Source organism: Stenella coeruleoalba (genome assembly GCF_951394435.1).
Source record: "Stenella coeruleoalba genome assembly, chromosome: 10".
Taxonomy (NCBI): Eukaryota; Metazoa; Chordata; class Mammalia; order Artiodactyla; family Delphinidae; genus Stenella; species Stenella coeruleoalba.
This window is the reverse complement of record NC_137156.1, coordinates 65,489,242-65,512,233: the sequence shown is the minus strand read 5'-3', so window position 1 is coordinate 65,512,233 and position 22,992 is coordinate 65,489,242. Positions and strand designations below refer to the sequence as shown.

Below are 22,992 nucleotides of genomic sequence, written 5' to 3'. Positions count from 1 at the left end.
AGGCCCCAGGAAAGCAAGGGACAAGGGGGCTCAGCAAGGCTGTGGGTGGGGGCACGTGGCAGGGCTGGGACTGGACTCACGGGCCAATGCTCTTTCCACCGCCCACAGCACCCACAGCCGTCCAACTCTGGGGGCATCTGGAGCTCGTGACAGGGCCCATGGCCTCCTCTCCAGCCCAGCACCCCCCTGCCCCCAGCCTGCTCAGGCCCAGTGGGGCCCACACAGCAGGCTGCTTCCTGGGCTGGAACAGCCTCCTGCAGCTGCCCAGCCCAGCCGGCCTGATCTCCAGAGTCCTTGCTCCTCAGGACAAGCTCCCCTGTGCTCGGAGACACCGAGCGTGGGGTGGAGAGCTGGGTACCCGGCCCTGTGAGCTGAAGAAGGGAGGCTCAGGGGACTTCCCTGGTAGTCCAGTGGTTAAGACTCTGAGCTTCCACTGCAGGGGGCGCAGGGTTGATCCCTGGTCGGGGAACTAAGATCCTGCATGCTACGCAGTGCAGCCCCCCCCAAAAAAAAAGAATAAGGAAGGGAAGCTCAGGATCGTCCCAGGCCCTCCCACAGAACGGGCACCAGAAGCTGAGCCAGGGAAGACAGGAGCACCCGGGCTCCAAAAGTGCCCTTCTCAGCTGTTCTACAAGGAACAGGAGATCTGGACAGTGTCCTCTGAAGACAAATGGGAACTCCTCCAGAAAGTGGATCTTCTGCTCTCCTGGGGTCAGGACAGAGGGGACAGGTCCTGGGGAAGTTGGTTCTGATGACTGACATGCCATAAAATGGTCCAGGGCACAGATCCTGAAGCCAGAGTCCATCAGGTCCTAGCTCTGCCCCTCACTTGCTGTTTACTTTTGGGGAAGAAGTTCTCAGTCTCTTTGTGCCTCCATTTTTCTCTCAGTAAATTTGTCCTTGGAAAGCACACACCTCGGGTGGCTGATCAAGGATGAGGGCTGATAAAGGAGTCAACCCTGGGAAAGAACTTAGGGCACTGGTGCTGGAGAGTGGACAGAGAATAACTGGGAGAGATAATGGGCCAAAGTGTTAGAGGGGCCACAGGCCAAGAAGGAGATTCTTGTACAGTTTTCTGGAGGAATGACCATGTGGTTGTGAGGCCTGGGGTAGCTCCTGGACTCAGCCGGCCTGCGGGACTCTTGGGGGCATGGCCAGGGCACCTCAGAAGGTAGTAACTGGGAAGGATGGCGCTGGTTGCGCACTCAGCCTTGGAGAAGGAAGGAGAGGTGGGCTTCTGTGCAACCTGGTTTCACAGTCCAGGTGTTGCCCCCGTGACCTCTTGGTCAAGCTGTGTCCTTTCCCCAAGTCAAGGGAGGAAAAGAAGGTGATTACTGTAGAAAATAATTAGCAATACACATGGTTACTGGGTGTCTGTAATCCTCCCTTTGCTTTCCTGCCTCTGCACCATTGCATTTCCTAAACCTTAGGACTGAGGTGTCTAATGGTCAAAGAGCAGACCCTCTTACCAGTCAATCACTTTTGAAGGCACTGACAAGGCCTGCAGACCTCCCAGCAGGGGCCAATTACATCTCCCGTCTCAAGGGCTGACATGAAAAATATTCAATTAAAAAAAAACAACATTGTAAATTAACTATACTTCAATAAAATTTTTAAAATAAAAATATACCTATATTCAATTTTTTTTGTTGTCAGTGTTCATTTAGGCATGTTCATGGCCTGGTCCATGGCATGGGAGGGACCTGAGAATGGAGACGATGTCCTGGACCTCTTGGCCCTGCTGCCTCACAACATGCCCTTCTGGAAAAAACAACCATTCCTCTATTTTGCATGTGCAATCACGTACGTACACAGAAAAACACACACTCTCACAGACAGACACACATACACACACACACACACAGGCACATATAGGAGGCCTGCCGTAGTTAAGGATTTGGTCCCAGTAAGTGGGAGGAGACGAGACAAGTGAAATTAAATAATGGAGGAATTTGCTTTCAGAATATTTTATTTTTCAGAGTCCGGAAGCTTGAGCCAAGGCAGACACCTGTAGGATTCTTCCATGGGCCCACAATTTACCCCCAAATCCTGATTAGTGGGCCAACTATCGGACCAACTTTCGACAAAACTCTTCCGATCCTGTGACGCAGCCGCCTAAATCTCCCAACGCTCTGCAGCTGTGAACCAGGAAGAACCAGGTTACTTGTGGAGAATGGACCCAGGGGTAACACAAGACCGCTTCCCACCTGGACGCCCCTTTCCAGGACCACACCAGGAGACTTGGACCCCAGTTCTCCCTCTAGCTATGACTTTTGGAGCACAAGGTTGAATCCCTACACCCACAGACAGATGAGGAAACTGGGGTCCACAGATGGCAAGGGGATTCCCAGGGTCACAAGCCTATCCCAGCAAAGCTGGACGGGAGTAGGGGCTGAAAGCACATTACTCTAGTCAGTGCCTCTCAGAATTCAGCACAGTCGGAATCCCCTGGAGGCCTTGTGAAAATACAAATGGCTGGGCCCCAGCCCAGAGTCTGATTCAGGAGGTCTGAGTGGGGCCTGGGAATCTGCCTTTCTGTCAAGTTCCCGGGTGGGACCCCACTTAGAGAACCACTGCTCTAAGGGATGGCAGAGCCAGTCCTGGAGGCCTGGGGCTCGGGTGAGGGAGGGGCCAGGTAAGAGGGCCTTTCTCTGCCCTGGAAGGGGCAGTGGGTAATTGGTCCAAAGGGTGTTACACAGTCCAACCCCCCCAGAAACCCCTGCAGCTCAGAAGGGGCCACTCACCTCATCACAGGTGATGTTCATTTGGCCCTTGACCTGGTCCAGAGTGACTGTCCCCACACACTGTTTCACCAGCTGGAAGGGGAGGCTCGGGTCAAACTGGAGCCAGCAGACCATAACCTCCCAGCCTCACACCAGGGGCTGGAAATGGTCCCCAAGGCCCTGTTCAGCTCCCAGGGAGCACCCAGCCCCCAGCCTCACCCCATTCTCCTTAAAGTCACAATTCTCCTGGGGCTGCTGCGATGTCCTGGGGCACACGGTCTCCTTCACTCTGAAGCTTACAGGCTTTGGGGTGTCCGGGTCACCATCCTGGTCAAGGATCAAAGTAAGGAGACTGGGCTCGGGCTCATGCTTCCTTCTCTGATCTGTCTCCCTGCCCCCACCTAGATGGCAGCCTCTCCAGCCCCTCCTGTGTGCCTGGCCCCTGGCATGGTGCTGGGTTCACAAGGGAAGGGGACAGAGCCCACTCCTGGCCTCATGGGCACACAGAGAGCAGGAGGGGACCTCAGACCAGCTCTGATGAGAACACCTTCCCCATGGAGGGGCTGAGGCAAGTCAGGGACCACCTGCAGGGAAAGACCTTGTCACTGGAACCTCCAGGCTGAGCAGAGCCCTCCCTGGTAGAGAGAGAACGAGGAGCAGGGGGACTTTAGCAGGGAGGCCACATGGCAGAGCCAGTGACCCCCCTCTATCCCTGGAGCTCCCAGAAGGCCCTTAAGCCTGAACAGGGTGTACAGGGCGCCTGTTTCCACAGTAGAGATGCTAAGGCAGGAAGCTCTCATTGCTGGGAGGGGACCCAGCTCTGGGAAGGTTTCCTGGAAGAGGTGGGAGCCCACCTAGAGGGAGAAGTCCCTTCCTGATAGGAGGTACAGCCTGAGCAGAGGCGGTGACAGTGTGGCCATGGCTGGCGGGAGACAGCCCCCTCCCCAGGGTCCTCCTGACTCACGGCCTTGGGAGGCGGGTCCAGCTCCAGGAGGCGGTAGAGATTAGCTTCTGAGGACCGCTCGTTGAGACGATCCACAGCATGAAGCACAGCTTCCCTGTAGCTGAGGGTCTGGGCGCTGGCCGAGGGCACCACTACTCCCAGCAGCAGTAGCCACAGTGACCACCGCCCCAGGGCGAGGCTGGCCCTCTGAGTCTCCATGGTCTCCAAGTCGGCCTCCTCCCAGCACGCAGGACCCTCCTTTATGCCCCTCCTGGGCCTGATGCAATGGCCCAACCACGCGTCTTCCTGACCTGCCCCATCCCTGATCTCCTCCCCGGCTGTGAGCTGGACTTGCCTCAGCCCCTGCTGTTGCCTCACGGGATTGCTGGGCAGTGGGAGCGGGAGGCCTCCTGTGGAAGGTGAAGAAATGGTTTCTCCATCTCCTTGACAACGTCTTGGCCTCTCCTGGGGCCCATGGGGAGTGTCATAGGCAGGGTTGCTCAAGAGCATTGAGTCCTCCAGGAGAGGGAAGACCAGGCTCTGTCTTACGTCCCCTCTGCCTCCACACTCTGGTCTCCTCAGGAATAGGGTAAAGGAGTGTATTCAGCACTCAATCTCCTCCTCTAGGCACTGTCTGGCACAGAGTAGTCATCAGTTAATGTTGATGAGTGGATGACTGTACCAGCTCCTTCTAGAGCCTTACACACCTAGCCCAAACCCTAGACAGACAGTCAACCCCACACCATCTTGTCTTTTGGGCCCAGCCCTCAGCCAGTCAGGGGCTTGGCTCCCTCTGTCTCCTGTCCTGGATTCATCCTCACTGTTTTCTTGGTTAAATAGCTCTCCACGGGTCCCCACCAGACATGGCCTGTCCCCCTGACCCCTCCTCAACCAAACATGGGAGGGGTCATCTGCACTGGGACCCCAATTCAGTGCCGCCTCTCACACTCAAGGCCACTGCAGACTGGCCAGTCCTCACTGGATCCAAATTCACCCTCAAGCCTTGTCTTCAACTATACAGACTCTAGAGACATGTCTGTCCTCCTGAAATGGCCCTTGACCAAATGTCCCCTGCTGCCACTCTCCTGGGTGCCCTCCTGCCTCCCCCGTGGCTCCTGCTCGGTCTCCTCCAAGGACCCTCCTCCTAAGAGGCAGGGCTGGCACAGGTGCATCCGGGCTGCTTCTCCTCCCAGTCCTCACACATTCCTGGGGACACCCCTTCTCAAGATACCAGTTATCAGGGACACACATCATTGGTCTGTATCTCTGAGCTCAAGGCTCCCATGAGTGCCCCTGGTTGTCCACACTGAGCTGTTGGCTGCTGTTGGCTGGGTGCCGCCGCAGGAGCCCTGAGCTGAAAGCCTGGGAGCCCCACCTGCTCCTTCTTCCTCCTGAGGACACTCCCTCTGGCCTCCCACCAGCCCAGCCCAGCTCCTACCACCGTCTTCTCTCAAGTGTAGCCACAGCCTCCACACTCCACCTTCTCTGGTTCTAGGCTCTCCCCAGACCACTGTCCGCCCTCCACACCATTGTCTAGGGGCTCAGGCCAAGCACTGATTGGGCCATTTCCCCCGCTGCCTTGAGGCAGGGGCATCAGGGTCTGGGTCTGGATGCTCCCTGCTGTCCTCAGCCCCTGCCCTGCAGGCCTCAGGTGTCAGGCTGCCCCATCCACCGCAGCCACCCAGACAGCGCTGAGCCCCTGCTCTTCCCCATCTCTGCGCCTGGTCCCTCTGCTTGCCCTGCCCTTCCGCCTGGGGAAGGCTTCCCTGACCTCCATCCAGAAATGGCACCTCCTCCTCTTGGCTCGCACAGCCTCAGGAAGTCTCTTCTGATTTGACCCCAAGTGGCTCCCTGTCCAGTGCTGTGGATGAGACACCAGGCTGGGGGGTCAGTGTGGGAGTTGGTGAGAACACAGCCGGAAAGGTCATGGGCTAAAGCAATAGAGGGGCCACAGGCCAAGAAGGAGATTCTTGTACAGTTTTCTGGAGGAATGACCATGTGGTTGTGAGGCCTGGGGTAGCTCCTGGACTCAGCCGGCCTGTGGGACTCTTGGGGGCATGGCCAGGGCACCTCAGAAGGTGGCAACCGGGAAGGATGGCGCTGGTTGCGCACTCAGCCTTGGAGAAGGAAGGAGAGGTGGGCTTCTGTGCAACCTGGTTTCACAGTCCAGGTGTTGCCCCAGTGGCCTGTTGGTCAAGCTGTGTCCTTTCCCCAAGTCAAGGGAGGAAAAGAAGGTGATTACAGTAGCAAATAATTAGCAATACACATGGTTACTGGGTGTCTGTAATCCTCCCTTTGCTTTCCTGCCTCTGCACCATTGCATTTCCTAAACCTTAGGACTGAGGTCCCCTTCCCCATCCTTCCATGGGTACAGGCAACCGGTTGTTCAAGGACAAGGTCTGATAAAGGAGTCAACCCTCGGAAAGACCTTGGGAGCAACTGGCCTATAACTGATGCTCCATTAAGAGCAGCTGTTAGTATCAAGAGGCCAAAAAGCCGTCCCCAGGGCTACCCAGGTCCTTAGACTCTGGAGTCAGGCCGATATGTGTTTGAATTCTTGGTTTGCCTCTCACTAGCTGTGACTTCCTTGCAAATACTCTGCTCTGGTGGAACTCTCAGCAGCAAGGGAGAGTGAATCCAGCTACAATGACCTAGAGAAACCCACGTGGCTCCATTTTCCTGCAGTTCTCTCTCCAGGCTCTTGCTTAGAGAGAGAGAGAGAGAAGCAGGGGGAGAGGGAAGCATGGGGTGGGGGGGTGGATAAAGGAGCAGCATTAAGAGTGGGAGGATCTCTGAGGCCACAGTAGCTGTGCCTTGAGATGGTCAGGCTGGGCCCTGGGCACTCTCCCCACGCCCCTTCCTAACCCAACAGAGGACACACCAGCCAAGAGATGGGAGCAGAGGCTCCTGCAGAGGCTGCTGCAAGAGTGTTGTCACCACCTTGTCCCCAATCTGGGGCTCCCACCTTTCCCAGCTCCCCTCTATTTCCCTGCCCAGTCTGGTTGAGCCAGCCATCCTTTCCCATCATGCTCTGCACTTAAAACCCCCAATTGGACAAAGCACAGCCTCACCTGTGTTTAGACACATCCTCATCCCAGCCCCAGAGCCCAGGACTTCCAGGCAAACAGAGCAGAGTGGTTAAGAGAAGGAGCGGGGCCAGGGCTGAGTGCCCTGGCTTCTGGTCCCCCGGTTGCGGCCTCTGCCCAACCTGTTGACCACCTATGTCAACTTAAACCAGACTTTCACCAGCTGCCCCTCCTTCTCTTTGTCTGTAAAATGGAAGATTTCTTACAGTTGCACAGAAGGCCCTCCTCTCCCCCATGGAGAAATTCCTCCCATCCGAAATTGGAGGTGAGGGTCAGAGACTCTGAACAGCAGGCCCTTGTTCATGCACAGGTGTAAACAGATGTCTCTGAGGCTGAGCAGCTGCAGTGGCACAGCCCACACATTTGTCTTTAACTTAGCTGATTCAGCCTTGAAGGATCAGGCATCTTCAGGAACCTGGGTGGACCAAAGTCCCCAGGAAGCTCTGACACAGACCCCACATCTGAGAGAGCCACATCTGGAACGTGACCAGCCACGTTTCCGTCTAGATGTTTACAACCTAAAAAAGACAGCCTGAAGCACCACCCTTGCCTGGAGAGAAGTGTTCAAAGATCTCATTAGGAGTGCATAGGGTCAGAGCCCCGTGGAGTGTGGCTTTTTCTACTACAAGACCAAAAAGGGCTAGGTTTTAATAGGCATTTCAAGTTTGGCACAGGGGTAGTCCTAGTACCAGGAGCATTAAGTTCGTTACTTTGCAAAAGGCAGCAATTTCACTTTGCTGGAGGGATTCAGTTTTGTGGATTCACCCTCATGGTGTCAAGAAACTTGAAAGTTGAAACTAGCCTCTGAGTATTGTTATTTTTCAGTCACTCCTGCACTGTTGATAACACACAAGGCAGAGGCATCAGATGGAAACCTTTGGCTTCCCAACCAACAAAACATCACCTACACATGAAAACACTGGACAATGTTGTCAGTGCATTGTGGGAAGCTATTTCCACTGCATGTTGAAGTGATATATTATTGAATACAGATGCAATTAATTACAGATGTATTCTGTAAACCTTAGGCCAATCACATAAAAGTATTTAAACAGAAGTATAAATAGTAGGCCAAAAGCAGACATAAAGAAAAATCATTGGGCTTCCCTGGTGGTGCAGTGGTTGAGAATCTGCCTGCCAATGCGGGGGACACGGGTTCGAGCCCTGGTCTGGGAAGATCCCACATGCCGCGGAGCAACTGGGCCCGTGAGCCACAATTACTGAGCCTGCGCGTCTGGAGCCTGTGCTCTGCAACAAGAGAGGCTGCGATAGTGAGAGGTCCGCGCACCGCGATGAAGAGTGGCCCCCGCTTGCCACAACTAGAGAAAGCCCTTGCACAGAAACGAAGACCCAACACAGCCATAAATAAATAAATAAATTTTAAAAATAAAATAAAAAAAAGAATCATGAAAACAATTCAAAAGGGGAATTCCCTGGCAGTCTGATGGTTAGGGCCCCGGGTTTGATCCCTGGTCAGGGAACTAAAATCCCACAAAAAGAATCTTAAAAAATAAATAAATAATGTTTTTTTTTAAATCAAAAAAAGGCAGAAAAAGAGGGAAAAATAAGGTACTAATTTAATGTATAAGAGAGCTTTGAGATATGAGGTTATAATCCAGATGTGTCAGTGATTACATTATGTAAGTAGCCCTGTGTTAACCAGGTTTTCTACTTTCTGTTTCTGATGTTTTCACATCCCACATAGCCACAAACACCCCACACATCCCAGGGTTAGCAGATGCCTAGAGACAGCAGACTCTCTCCCTCAGCTCGCTTTTCACATGCAAACTGACCAGCACCCCACCCCACCCTCTCTGCTGCTGAGACTCTAACCCCCTGTCCTAATAGCCCCAGGGTCAGGCATCAACAACTTGGGCAGCCCCTACACCCCAGCCCCAGCTCACTGAAATTACTCAAGCTAGCCGATCCTAAACCTGGTCAGCCTCACCCTCAAGCCTCGTCCATTCCTTCCCTGGAGAACATCACACGGGCTTCCCTGCAGTGCCCCGCCCTGGCTCTCTGCTTGTCACTGTCCTCTCCTGTGGGCCAGCATGACCCGCTCCTCCCCCCCACCCCCACCCCGGGAACTGTGAGCAACAAACTCGCTCTGCACTGGCGATGGGCTCCCGATCTGGTGATCTGACCACAGCTGAATAAAACCCAAACCCTGGGGACATAGGAACCACTGAGAGAGACAGAGACAGAGAGGGAGGAAGAGAGAAGGAGGGAAAGAGAAAGAGAGAAACAATTTAGGCAAAATGTCGGTGACCCTGGGAATAGAGAATATGAAAGTTTTAAGTACTATTTTTGATATTTTCCATAAGTTCGAAATTATTGCCAAATAAAATGTCTTTTTAAATTTTAAAGACACAACATTGAGGGAATTCTCTAGCGGTCCAGTGGTTAGGACTCCACGTTTCCACTGCAGGGGGCATGGGTTAGATCCCTTTCTGGGAACTAAGATCCAGCAAGCCGCTTGGTGCAGCCAAAAAAAAAAAAAAAAAAGATACAACATTGAGTAATAGGATAAGCATTATATTCTATTTGTAACTTGCTTCTACTCTTCAATCAAATTCTTCCCCCATACCTGCCCCCTCCCCTTGGGAATAATGAGTCAATAAAACACTATTTCTGTTTATGCTGCTTAAAGTATATTTTAATGAGTATAAATATAACTTTTGGAGATTAAAGTGAATACCTAAAATTTTCATTTACATAAATTACACACAAACACACTGCCACAAATGCCCATAGAACCACGCTGACACATACACCCCTACAATCACATATAAGCCTGTACACCCACACTCACAACACCCCTGCACAACCATATATACACATACACACCCCTGAACTACACACACACACACACACACACACACACTTTATACACTCCTCTTACACACACATCCACACACATGCAAACTCAGTCCACCCTCATAAACTTCACACATACCCACACACACCCAGACACATCCCCCGAACACATTTCAGACACCTGGACACCTACACACAAACCCACAAACTCACACCCACACTTCTCCTATACAACCTCACATCACAAAAATTACACTCAAATACATAGCCACAAACACCCCACACATACCATATATATTACACATACACAAGCAAACACACCTGTGCCCACACCAACACCCTCATAAATACACTTCACAACACCTCACACATGACACACACCTTGACACCTTAACAACCAACAACCTCTTTCCACATACACACAAACACACACACAAACACACACACAAACTTTTTTAGAAAAAAAAATTCAGAAAGCTGTGGAAATGGTCCAGATTAAAGGAGGCTAATAGGAAGTCACAAATTCCTGATACACCTGACCCTAGGCTGAATCCTATACCGGAGGTGACAAAATGCTGTAAACTAAAGCACATTATTTTATCAACTGACACAATGGAACTGGGCCAGCATATAGGAAAAAATGTTGTATCCATGTAAATATACATAGTTGATAACTGCTCTGTAGTTATATAGGAGGCTACCCTTAGTCTCAAGAAATACAAATGGAGTTATCTAAGGGTAAACAGCCAGCTCTATCACCTCAGCTTTAAATAACTTCTCTGTGTCTCCATTTCCTTGTCTAACACAAAACAATTCTATGTAAAAGCTAGTTCTCAGCTAGGACAATTCCTTTGTCCTAGCACAAAACAATTCTATGTAATAGCTAGTTCTCAGTTTTACTGACAAAAATTTATGGCGCCAGTGTTCTGGAGAGGTGTCATTTTAGTCTTAACAAAATCTCACTCAACAGAGATGAAATCCAGTCGAAACAGGAGGTACCCCAGGGGAACCCCAGCTCCTAGTCCTCTGCCTGACAAGACACCAGGGCAGGGAAATCCCCAGGCACTGCCTTCAAAGTCACATGAGGCCTCCCACTTACCCTGCAATACCCACAGATGGCCAGCGGGGGTGGTCTCAGAGCAGCTCCAGCAAGTGCCCACTGTCCCCAGACAGAAGCAGCATTTATTTCCCTGCCAGGGTGGCTGCCCTGATACCAGGAAAACCACTTTCCCAGGACCGACTTATCCATTAGGCACAGTAGGCACACTGCCTAGGGACCATGATACTTTTGGGGCCCACAAAATATTTTTAAATAATTTTTTTTTACAATGAGAAGAACGAATATATAATGAATATATAATACAGAGCGCAGGAGGTCGCATGTCTTGTCCGGTTCACTGGCCCATTAACTCTCATGTACCTTCTGTTGCTCTGTGTTCTGCACTGGTCCTTGGAGTCATTAGGAGGGACTCAGACAGACCCAGGAAACCTCAAAATGGACTCATTGGCCTTTGAGGATGTGGCTGTGAACTTCACCCTGGAGGAGTGGGTTTTACTGGATTCCTCACAGAGGAAACTCTACAGAGATGTGATGCGGGAAAAATTCCGGAACCTGGTCTCAGTAGAAAGAAAACAGGAAGATCATGATATTGAAGATCAGTACAAAAACCAGGGGAGAAAATTAAGAAGTCCTATGGTAAAGAGACTCTCTGAAAGTAAAGACAGTAGTTCCTGTGGAGAAAACTTCACCCTTATTCCAACTCTCAATCTGAAGAAGAAAACTCCTGGTTTAAAACCATGGGAATGCAGTGCATCTGCAAAAGTCTTCATGCATCATTCATCCTTTAATAGACACATGAAATGTCACATTGAAGACAAACCAAGAGAGTATCAAAAGTACCGTGAGAAGGTATATAAATGTAAAGAATGTGGAAAAGCATTCATTTCTCCTAGTTCTCTTAGAACACATGAAAGAAGTCACACTGGGGAGAAACGCTATGAATGTGAACCATGTGGAAAAGTCTTTCAATATCAAAAATCCTTCCAACTACACAAAAGAACTCACACAGGGGAGAAACCCTATGAATGTAAGGAATGTGGGAAAGCCTTCACGTGGGAAACAACTTTTTGAAAACACATGGTAACACACACTGGAGATTTACCTTATAAATGTCAGAAATGTGAGAAAGCATTCATTTATCCCAGTTGTCTTCAAATGCATGAAAGCAGTCACAATGGAGAGAAACCCTATCAATGTAAACAATGTGGAAAAGCCTTTAAAAGTCCTGAAACTATTCAAATACATGAAAGAATTCACAGAGGAGAGAAACTCTGTGAATGTAAGCAGTGTGGTAAAGCCTTCAATCATTTCAGTTTCTTACAGCTACACAAAAGACATCACACCAAAGAGACACCATATGAGCATAAAACATGTTCTAAAGTATTGAATACTGCCCGGTCTCTTCAAAGTCATGAAAGAATCCACACCAGAGAAAAACTATGAATGTAAGGAATGTGGGAAAGCCTTCACATGGAAAATAACCCTTCAGAAACACATGATAACACACACTGGAGATGGACCTTATAAATATAAAGAATGTGAGAGAGTATTCATTAATCCCAGTTCTCTTAAAATACATGAAAGGATTCACACTGGAGAGAAACAATATCAATGTGAACAATGTGGTAAAAGTTATAGGTATCCAGTGGTTTTGAAAATACATCAAAGGACCCATACTTAAGAAAAACCCTATGAATGTAAAAATGAAGGGAAAACCTTCACTTCCACATATGTTCAAGTGCATGAAAGAATTCACAATGGACAGAAACCCTATCAATGACAGGAATGTGGGAAATCCTTCATTTGTCTCTCAGTCCTTCAAAGACCTGAGACTGCACACTGGACAGAAATCATATAAAATGTGATGAATGTGGGAATGGCTCTTCTGATCTTAGTAGTTTATGAAACCATAAAAGGATTTACTAGATAAAACGTTGTTTGTGAACAGCCTGGGAAACACTTCAATTGGCCAATATCATTAATATGTAAAAACTCCCATGGAGAAGATAAATGTAAGTAACATGAGATAACTTGATGGAAAGTAATCTATGCCTAATGTTCCAGAAAACCTTCAATATGAAAGAGTTGTTTTTTTGTTTTTTTGGTTTTTTTGCAGTACGCAGGCATCTCACTGTTGTAGCTTCTCCCGTTGCGGAGCACAGGCTCCGGACGCGCAGGCTCAGTGGCCATGGCTCACAGGCCTAGACGCTCCACAGCATGTGGGATCTTCCCAGACTGGGGCATGAACCCATGTCCCCTGCATCAGCAGGCGGACTCTCAACCACTGCGCCACCAGGGAAGCCCGAAAGAGTTGTTCTTACTTTTATTTATTATTATTTTTTTTTGCCGAGCTGCACAGTATGCAGGGGATCTTAGTTCCCCAACCAGGGATCAAACCCGTGCCCCATGCAGTGGAAGCATGGAGTCTTAACCACTGGACTGCCAATGAAGTCCAGAAAGAGTTGTTTTAAAAGTTCATAGGACTTTGTGGTGGTGCAGTGGTTAAGAATCTGCCTGCCAATACTACATGGTACACAGGTTCGAGCCCTGGTCCTAGAAGATCCCACATGCCTCAGAGCAACTAAGCCTATGAGCCACAACTACTGAGCCTGCGTTCTAGAGCCCACGAGCCACAACTACTGAGCCTGTGTGCCACAACTACTGAAGATCATGTGCCTAGAGCCTGTGCGCCGCAACAAGGGAAACTGCCAAAATGAGAAGCCCATGCACTGCACGAAAAGTAGCCCTGGCTCGTGGCAACTAGAGAAAGCCCGTGCACAGCAGCGAAGACACAATGCAACCAAAAACAAAAAAAAAAAATTTATAAATATGCTGTTGTTTACTCAGGATCTTTCTTCAAGGGTATCCTTCAATGGTGGATTTCTACTAATTTCACAAATGAATATTAATGTGAATTAATTCTGTAAATTGTCTTTCAACAATAGTATATAACATTTAAAGGTAGTGATTTCTCCTTTAATCAGATAGTTTTGTTCTATTTACTTTTGAAGCCTGTTGGATCCATGGATGAATTTAAGTGTATTTCTAGTATGCAGTGAGGCTTAAATTTTTTTAATGTTCTATTAATTCTCTGTTAATGGGCCATTGAAAAATGGCAGTTTGGTATTTGTTGGGATTTTCCTAGTAGTTTTGTGTGGCAGTTCCTGGATATATAATCTATTGTATATATTGTACCCTTTTTACTGAGAAAGATCCTCTTTGGTGGTGGTGCATATAGGAGCCTTTTCCCATTTTCCATTCTATTAAACACTTGGAATAAATTTCATGTATGACTAGGATGTCAAAGAGTATAGTGTTATGTAAATTATGATTTTTCCTATTTGCTTTTTGTGTTTCCTTCTGACTGGTATTTGTTGAATAGACTGTGAGACTTGTGATAATACAAAAAATCTGGAGTTGGAGATATCTTGCCTGTGAGTCATATTAGGACCTAGACTTTCCAGAATCTATCCCCTCTGTGGTTCCATGTTAGCATTCACCAACAACTCACCTGTGTGTGATTTTAAAGCAGATGCAGAGAAGACATTCTTCAGATCATGGAGCCTGCACACTGGGAGAGAGGCAGATACATAGGAGCTTCAAGGACACCATTTCCCAGCTTATTTTCCAGATTCTGTGTCCTTGTAGTCAAGAGTGTCCTCAACACCACCAACAAATGTTAGATTTCCATTTTTATAGACATGTAGTCTCCCCTGACATCTTCACAGCTTACACATCAAATATCCATCAGAGTTTGAATTTTTTCTGTAAGGCCTCTTGTGTCCACTTTGAAAGTTATTTCAGTATTTTATGGTTGGAAATATTCTCTGACTCCACTCCTCTCTGGATTATATCTAGTGTCTAATATGTGTAGGAAACACTTTATGTTGTTAATAATACTAGTAAGTATGTGTTCCTGACTCACCCCGACATTCACAATGGTGCCGCTAATAAGAATGGCATGGGAGTTTGTTTCTCTGCTGCACTGTTCAGTGGCATTGGTGATCCATTGTTTCCAAGTGACAATAAGCACCTCCTTCTGTCAAGGTGGCTGTGGGTGTTTCCTGTTGCTTGTAGCTGAATATAATCCCCCGATATGTTTTTTATTGTATTTTATTTTACATGATTAAAACTGTTTGAGTTTTTTGTGAAACAGTAGTTTTTGTAGTCTTTTCAAATATTTTACCAACTCTTTTTGAAGCTTTCATTAGCTAACAAATGTTGTTTTTCATTTCCTCAAAGAATATATTAAAGTACCCATTTTATGTACGAATATTCACGAAAAATATATATATATAATGTAGCCTTGATTATATCCATCTTTACATGAATGCAGTTATAAAATGTAATTTTTAATACTTTTCTGTGGATGAATGGGTCCACGAAGGTGAAAGTGCCTAGGGCCCATGAAAGTGACAATGTAGCCCTCTGTCTCCCCTGCCAGCTTCCTGTCCTGCTCTGGCTGAGGTGACACAGAGGCAGAGTGACACACAGGAGAACAGGGGGCTGCAAGTAGGACCCCAGGGACCAGGGCAGCCCTGACCCTCGGGCTGAGGCTAGAGAGACCATGGGGGCTGAGGGACGAGACTTTTGGGCTCTGACTGGCAGGGGCATTGCCGAGTCAGAGCACAGGCAGTCTGGAGGGTACCCCGCCCTACTGTGCCAGCTGCTACCTTCTAATGGCCACATGGGAAAGGCTAGTGCACAAGGGCCAGTTCGGTGCCCTCAGGGAAGTCCACTGTGTGCATGGGCTGCATTTAATTCATCTCGTCCTGCTCTGATGGGGATTCCAAGTGTCTCTCTGGGTCCCTGCACTGACAGACGAGTCGGCACTGTGCCCTGAGACTAACACACTCTAACTATTGTCTCCTGACTCTCTCACCCTCTGAGATTCACATTTGGCCCCTATGAGGTCCTTGAACTTCCTTCTCTACCTAAATGACAGACCAACCCCTTAAAGGAGGTAATGTTGTTCCCAATTACAGATAGAGAGACAGAGGCCCAGAAAGATCAATTCTCCTGCTCAGGGCCACACGGGCAGGAGAGCAATTCCTTTCAGACATCTAGACCCCTCAGAATTCTCTCCCTCTGCCCCACTGAGGCTGACCTGGAGTCCCCTGTCCCGTCTCGGGAGCCCCCAAACTAACTCCTGAGACCTCACTGGTGGGGCTCAAGGGCAGGGTCCCCAAGGACCTTGCCTGATTACAGCCCAGATTCCCTCCTTGGCACAGCAGGGGTCTGGGGGATGGAGAAGCCCCTCCTTGTCCTCACTCATTCCCTTCCTCTTCCTTACCTCTTGCTCTCCTCCACTCGCTGTGTTTGGCTTCTGTGCTGCCCCCCACTGAAGTTACTGGCCTTCACATCTGCACAAACAATAGGAAAATATTAGGAGTCATCTCCCTGGGCCTCGTGGGCTCCTGTCCTACTCTGGCCACTTTGTAAAATCCTCAATGCCCCTTGGCTTACAGCACCACGCCCACCCCACTCCCCTCCTGCACCACCACCCTGGACGCCTCGGGCTCTTCTCTCTTCTCTCCACATCAGGCCCCGCGCCTGACCCACCTGGGCCGAGTGGGTGAACTCTGCACAGCTTCACCACCATCACAGGCCACGTTCCCTAGAAGCAGGGCCTCAGCTGGGAAGTGAGAGGCATCTGATTTATTGAGGAGTGTTGTCCGGAGGAGGGAGGCGGAGGGGAGCAGGATAGGGCAGAGGAAGGAGCTGAGCAGGGACGTGCTCTACCCTGAGACGAGCTTCAGCCTCACCCACAAACGCCTGGAACCCCTGCTTTAGGACTGACTGAGGCGGGGGCTGGGCTTTGATGTCGCCTCATAGTCAGTCCCCATCCACAGGCTGAGGGCAGAGGGGACACAACCCCCCAGGCATCTCCTGGGAGGCTGTGAAGGCAGCTGTGAAGGGGGCACCTGTGAGCCATTAGCATCCATATTGCACATTTCAAACAGATGGGGGACGGGGCGGGGTGGGGGGGCAGCCGCCCAGTGAGGGGGATCTGGGCAGGGCGCTCACAGCACCTGTTGCCCAGTGCCCCACCCAGGGAAACTGGCATTTCATGCCCCTGGCATTTCAGAACCAATGTGGTCAAAACTGAACAGTCACCTCCCCCACACTCATCTCATATCTACACCAGGACTCTGACCAGCCCATGATCACATTCTCAGAACCCACCCCTCGCATTGTTCAACCTGTCAGGGAGTAAACCTGCCTCATCCCCTCTGCAGTGACTCCATCCCAGTCAGCCCCACACTCTCTCAGCTTCTGTGACAACCCTCCTTCTATTCTCCCTTCCCTCCTCTCCCCTTGGCCATTGCCCTGGGGCGACACGTCCTTGCGGCTCCCTGATGATTCACCCCTCGTGAATGCACACACACACACACACACACACACACACACACGCACACGCACGCACGCACACATACACACACACACACACTGAAGCCAGGGTGTTGGCTAACGTGGACAAGGATCTGCTCTCCCCTCTAAAATCATCCGGCTCGTTATTGCTTTTCCAGACCTGGGTCTGTCCATCTCTCCAGTCCCACCCTGACCCACCCCCTTGCATGCCTCCCTTGAGCACTGAACTGAGTGTCACTTCTCACTCTACCATGCCAGTCCCTCTGCTTGTCCTAAGCAGTTTTCTCCCCAGAGCACCCTCTTTCCCCCTTGCTGGGCTCAGGTCCCCTCCATTGCACACCCATCACACTGTAGCCATCACATGCAAATGGAACTCACCATCCAGAGTTTTACTCTCAGGGAGGACTGACAATGCTCTATGCCATTCATGAAAGTCTGTTACCTGTTTTCTCAGGGGTAAGAGGTCTAATGGTCAAACAGCAGACTCTCTCACCAGTCAGTCACTGTAGAAGGCACTGACAAGGCCTCTATGCCTCCCTGCCTGTTTTGTCTCCTTCTCAAAGGTTGCAATGGAAAAAATGTTTGTGTCATCTCCTTTCTGCTATCAGTGGTCATGTATGCATGTTGAGGGCCTGATCCCAGGCAAGGGACATATGGCCAACTCCGATGTAAAATATGAAAGGGCAAGACAGGGCTGAGGCTATAGGTGGGTTGCCATGGAAGCAGGATGGGCAGTCACGGGAGGAAATTGGAAACAGATGTGATCAGCACAGGCCCATATCATCCTGATGAGTGATCTGTCTCTCAGGTTGGGCAGTGATGTACCAGCTATGACAAAACTGATGGGTAACATTTGCTGATTTCCATGGTGGAAATACTTTCACCAAGGCCAATTTCAAGCTACCAAGAGTTTAACAACCAGCTCAGAAAAATCCTGACCACTTAACAGTTGGCAATGGCAAGACTGTATCCTCTGGCACAGACACAACACAGCTCCCTGGGTGTCCTCTGTAAAGTTTCCTCCCCCAACTTGCATTGATGTAGAGTGAGAAGCATGAGGTTCCTCTAACCTGCCTGAGATCAGCCCCACCTGCTCACCAAGCAGAGACAAGCCTGACAGGTAGCAAAGTAAATGCTCTGTGAGATCCTGTCCTCTGTCCCTCTCAGAGAGGGGAATCTGTGTCTTGGTACGGTTGGCCCACAAGCAGACCTAAGACAAGCATTTAGTGGAAGTAGTTTGTTTGGGAGGTGATTCCAGAAAGCACCAGCACGAGTGTAGAGAAGGGAGACAGGGCAGGACCTGAGTCAGAAGAGGACGTGTCAATGAACAGGTCACAGAAGTGGGCGACAGGGGCTTAAGCCAGCTGGGGACCTCAGGAGGAGGTGTGACATGTCTGGGAGTGGACCCCCCAAGAAGTGAGGAAGAGGAGGTATTTTTCTACCAAGTCCCCCCAATAATTGGTTGAGGCTGCTCCCTGGGTTCAAACTCCCCAATGTTTCCAGTCTGCCCCAGAGCAAAGGTCAGCTAGAGAATGGGGAGTGGGCAAGACATGGACAGTGTCTGAAACACCCAGGCAAACAGATATGTGACCTGTGTGTCACTCTTTGTATCTCTCACACTCATGCAGAGCTCTTCACCCCAATGAGCAGGATGCTTCTTTTTAATGGTAAAAAAACATTTATATACCTTTGATCCCTAAACACAAGCTCACAGGGACTTCCCAGGTGGTCCAGTGGTTAAGAAGCCGCCTTCCAATGCAGGGCACGTGGCTTCGATCCCTGGTTGAGGAACTAAGAGCCCACCTGCCGTGGGGCAACTAAACCCGCGTGCCGCAACTAGAGAGAAGCCCACGACAAAGAGCCTGAGCACCACAACGATGACCCAGTGCAGCCAAAAATAAAAATAAACACAAGCTCACAACTGAAATCTGGGACCCAGCTGAAGAAACAGTGATGTGTCTCAATGCCAAAGGAAAAGCAAGGAGGGGTGGGCTTTCCAGAGTTAAGATTGTCAAGGGCAAGTGAAACGCTATGGGCATTGTACCTGTAGGCTTAACCCTGAGACTGAACTGCGTCTCTGTGAGTGTTTAACAAAAGCCTGGCCCCTCCAGACTGTCACCTCCATGTGAGCAGGGACAGCATCCCCACCAGCACTACACACAGAGCAGGTCTCCTTAAGTCCCTACTGGGTGTTGGAGGAGGAGGGCAGAGGTGTGTGAAGGGCATGGGAGGGACCCGAGAATGGACCTCTTGGCCCTGGCCTCTCCCCATGCCCTCCTGGAAGGAACAGGGGCCTCACCCATGACTGTGTTTACAGGAGTGATCTCTCTCTCTCTCTCTCTCTCTCTCTCTCTCTCTCTCTCTCACACACACACACATACACACACACACACACACACAAAAGAGGCTACCCGGAGCTAAGGACTCAGTCCTGGTAAGTGGGAGGAGGGGAGACAAATGAAATTGACCCCTGGAGTAAGTTGCTTTCACAAGAATTTATTTCTCAGAGTCTAGAAGTCTGACCAGGGCAGGCAGACCCTTAGGTCTTTTCCCTGGGCTCACAATTCACCCAATTAATCTGATTATTGGGACGATAATTGGGCCATACTTCTTCCAACCTCTTAGTATCTTCCTACCCAGGCTTCTCAGTCCTCTGACACTCTGGGGCTATGCAACAGGAAGAAACAAGTTACTATGGAAAATGGGCCCAGGGTAAGACCAGAATCCTCCCCATGTGGACATCCCCACTAACTGGGTGACTTCAGGAGACTTTGGGCCCCAGTTCACTTTCTGGCTGTGACCTTTGGAGCATGTGGTTGAAACCCTACATCCACAGACAGATGAGGAAACTGGGGTCCACAGATGGCAAGGGGTTTCCCAGGGTCACAAGCCCATCCCAGCAAAGCTGGACGGGAGTAGGGGCTGAAAGCACATTACTCTAGTCAGTGCCTCTCAGAATTCAGCACAGTCGGAATCCCCTGGAGGCCTTGTGAAAATACAAATGGCTGGGCCCCAGCCCAGAGTCTGATTCAGGAGGTCTGAGTGGGGCCTGGGAATCTGCCTTTCTGTCAAGTTCCCGGGTGGGACCCCACTTAGAGAACCACTGCTCTAAGGGATGGCAGAGCCAGTCCTGGAGGCCTGGGGCTCGGGTGAGGGAGGGGCCAGGTAGGAGGGCCTTTCTCTGCCCTGGAAGGGGCAGTGGGTATTTGGTCCAAAGGATGTTCCTCAACGCACCCTGTTATTAGCTCCACAACACAGAACGGGCCACTCACCACAGTGCAAGTGATATCGAAGTTGTCCCTGATCTGAGCCAGGGTGACTGTCCCCACACACTCTTTCACCAGCTGTAAGGGGGAGGTTCGAGCTCAAACTGGAACCCCCGGACCATTGCCTCCCAGCCTCAGCCCAGGGGCTAGAAATCTTCCACAAAGCCCCCTATTCAGCTCCCTGGGAAGCATCCACCAGCACTCTAAGCCCCCAGCCTCACCCCATTCTCCTTGAAGTCACACTGCTCCGGGGGCTGCTGGGTCGTCCTGGGGCACACGGTCTCCTTCACCGTGAAGCTCACAGGCTTTGGGGTGTCCAGGTTCTCATCCTGGTCAAGGATCAAAGTGGGGTGACTGGGCTCAAGCTCATGCTTCCTTCTCTGATCTGTCTCCCTGCCCCTCACCTAGACGGCAGCCTCTTCAGCCCCTCCTGTGTGCCTGGCCCTGGGTTTGGTGCTGGGTGCACAGGGGAAGGGGACAGAGCCCACTCCTGGACTCATGGGCACACAGAGAGCAGGAGGGGACCTCAGACCAGCTCTGATGAGAACACCTTCCCCACGGAGGGGCTGAGGCAAGTCAGGGACCACCTGCAGGGAAAGACCTTGTCACTGTAATCTCCAAGCTGAGCAGAGCCCTCCCTGGTAGGAAGACAATGAGGAACAGATGGGACTTAAAGCAGGGAAGTCACATCACAGACCGAGTAACCATCCCCCCTACCCTGGAGCTCCCAGAAAGCCCTGGAGCCCAGGGCACCTGTTCCCACAGGAGAGATGCTAAGGCAGGAAGCTCTCATGCTGGGAGGGGACCCAGCTCTGGGAAGGTTTCCTGGAAGAGGTGGGAGCCCACCTAGAGGGAGAAGTCCCTTCCTGACAGGAGGTACAGCCTGAGCAGAGGCGGTGACAGTGTGGCCATGGCTGGCGGGAGACAGCCCCCTCCCCAGGGTCCTCCTGACTCACGGCCTTGGGAGGCGGGTCCAGCTCCAGGAGGCGGTAGAGATTAGCTTCTGAGGACCGCTCGTTGAGACGATCCACAGCATGAAGCACAGCTTCCCTGTAGCTGAGGGTCTGGGCGCTGGCCGAGGGCACCACTACTCCCAGCAGCAGTAGCCACAGTGACCACCGCCCCAGGGCGAGGCTGGCCCTCTGAGTCTCCATGGTCCCCAAGTCGGCCTCCTCCCAGCACGCAGGACCCTCCTTTATGCCCCTCCTGGGCCTGATGCAATGGCCCAACCACGCGTCTTCCTGACCTGCCCCATCCCTGATCTCCCCCCCGGCTGTGAGCTGGACTTGCCTCAGCCCCTGCTGTTGCCTCACGGGATTGCTGGGCAGTGGGAGCGGGAAGCCTCCTGTGGAAGGTGAAGAAATGGTTTCTCCATCTCCCTGACAACGTCTTGGTCTCTCCTGGGGCCCATGGGGAGTGTCATAGGCAGGGTTGCTCAAGAGCATTGAGTCCTCCAGGAGAGGGAAGACCAGGCCCTGTCTTACGTGCCCTCTGCCTCCACACTCTGGCCTCCTCAGGAATAGGGTAAAGGAGTGTATTCAGCACTCAATCTCCTCCTCTAGGCACTGTCTGGCACAGAGTAGCCATCAGTTAATGTCGATGAGTGGATGACTGTACCAGCTTCTTCTAGAGCCTTACACACCTAGCCAAACCCTAGGCAGACAGTCAACCCCACACCATCTTGTCTTTTGGGCCCAGCCCTCAGCCAGTCAGGGGCTTGGCTCCATTTGTCCCCTCTCCTGGATTCTTCTCCACTGACTTTCTCACTCTAAAAATGTCCCATCCTAAGTCCCTGCCAGCCGTGGCCTATTGCCCTGGCCCCTCCCAACCAAGCCTCAAGAATAGTCATGTAGAATTTTAAAAGTTCAATCTGGGATTCCTTATGAAAAGTTCCAGCAAAGCAGACTTAAAGGAGCCTATATGGTCAGTCACTTTTTCTTGCTGTACTCATATAAATAATCAAGCCAAGTTTCTTGAAACTAGACTTAATTTGCAAGCAAATTAGTCGTAAGTTGGTTATCTTTGATAAAAATGGGGGTAATTTTAGACAGAAAAATTATGTTTCAGTAGAAAATTTAATATGTACTTGAGGATATTAAATACTAGTTCTGTTAATTGTCATTGAGGTTTTGTTGTCTACCTATAAACTGGTCTGCATACTGATTTCTCCTCATCTCCTCTAATATCTGGCTACAACTCTCCAAACTAATGTTTCAAATTTTTCTCCCATCCTCCTGACTTGGAATCATTGAGAACTAAAACTGCCCTTTTCCTGAAGCTATGCAGGCTAAAATAGGACACTTAATATAAATTTCAGAGAAATCACCGTAACAGCTCATGTATGGACAATCTTCATGTCTGTTGCTGCGTGGGCCACTCAGAAGCATCACCAGAGATTCAAACTGTGACCCGGGAAAATCTATTAGATTGCCACTGTCTGCCCTCACTCCATTTGAAGAGGATTTAAGCCCAACACCTAGAAATCTGGCTGCCTTCAGAAGTCAGAAATTGGGATTACAATCTGCTCCAGTCACACACCTTTGTTTTTTTTTTAATTTTTTTTGTTTTCATTGTTTCCATAGAAATGCCTCTCATTAAATACCTGATTGCTTGTACTCTGTAGGCCTAACTTGGGGAACCCACCTGCATCACTGCTTCTGAAAATGAGGCACAACCTTTTAACTAAACTGATCTATTCTCAGGACTAAGAGACTGGTTTGATGAG

General features: G+C 50.3%; 2 protein-coding genes across 2 annotated transcripts; both read right to left on the bottom strand.

The window, feature by feature from the left end:
- Positions 1–1,994: 1,994 nt before the first annotated feature.
- Positions 1,995–4,480, bottom strand: LOC307193056 (cathelicidin-6-like). Its single transcript, XM_079934525.1, has 4 exons — positions 3,688–4,480; positions 2,943–3,050; positions 2,745–2,816; positions 1,995–2,138 (listed from the first exon to the last, which is right to left on the bottom strand). Exons 1-4 carry the CDS (start codon positions 4,174–4,176, stop codon positions 2,037–2,039), a joined length of 771 nt encoding a protein of 256 aa, XP_079790651.1. The 5' UTR covers positions 4,177–4,480; the 3' UTR covers positions 1,995–2,036.
- Positions 4,481–20,385: 15,905 nt separating this feature from the next.
- LOC307193058 (protegrin-2-like) lies at positions 20,386–21,851 on the bottom strand. Its single transcript, XM_079934527.1, has 2 exons — positions 21,224–21,851; positions 20,386–20,596 (listed from the first exon to the last, which is right to left on the bottom strand). The coding sequence occupies exons 1-2, from the start codon at positions 21,710–21,712 to the stop codon at positions 20,471–20,473; spliced, it is 615 nt and encodes a 204-aa protein (XP_079790653.1). The 5' UTR covers positions 21,713–21,851; the 3' UTR covers positions 20,386–20,470.
- Positions 21,852–22,992: the final 1,141 nt, after the last annotated feature.

What these genes read in the sequence shown, in the direction of transcription:
- LOC307193056 (XM_079934525.1), bottom strand. Translation starts at nt 4,176, where the DNA reads ATGCTCTTGAGCAACCCTGCCTATGACACTCCCCATGGGCCCCAGGAG. An exon ending in TGGACCCGCCTCCCAAGGCC is followed by an intron (nt 3,051 to 3,687) that starts GTGAGTCAGGAG and finishes ATCCTTGACCAG; the next exon opens with GATGGTGACCCGGACACCCC. An exon ending in GTGACTTTAAGGAGAATGGG is followed by an intron (nt 2,817 to 2,942) that starts GTGAGGCTGGGG and finishes CTCCCCTTCCAG; the next exon opens with CTGGTGAAACAGTGTGTGGG.
- LOC307193058 (XM_079934527.1), bottom strand. Translation starts at nt 21,712, where the DNA reads ATGCTCTTGAGCAACCCTGCCTATGACACTCCCCATGGGCCCCAGGAG. An exon ending in TGGACCCGCCTCCCAAGGCC is followed by an intron (nt 20,597 to 21,223) that starts GTGAGTCAGGAG and finishes ATCCTTGACCAG; the next exon opens with GATGAGAACCTGGACACCCC.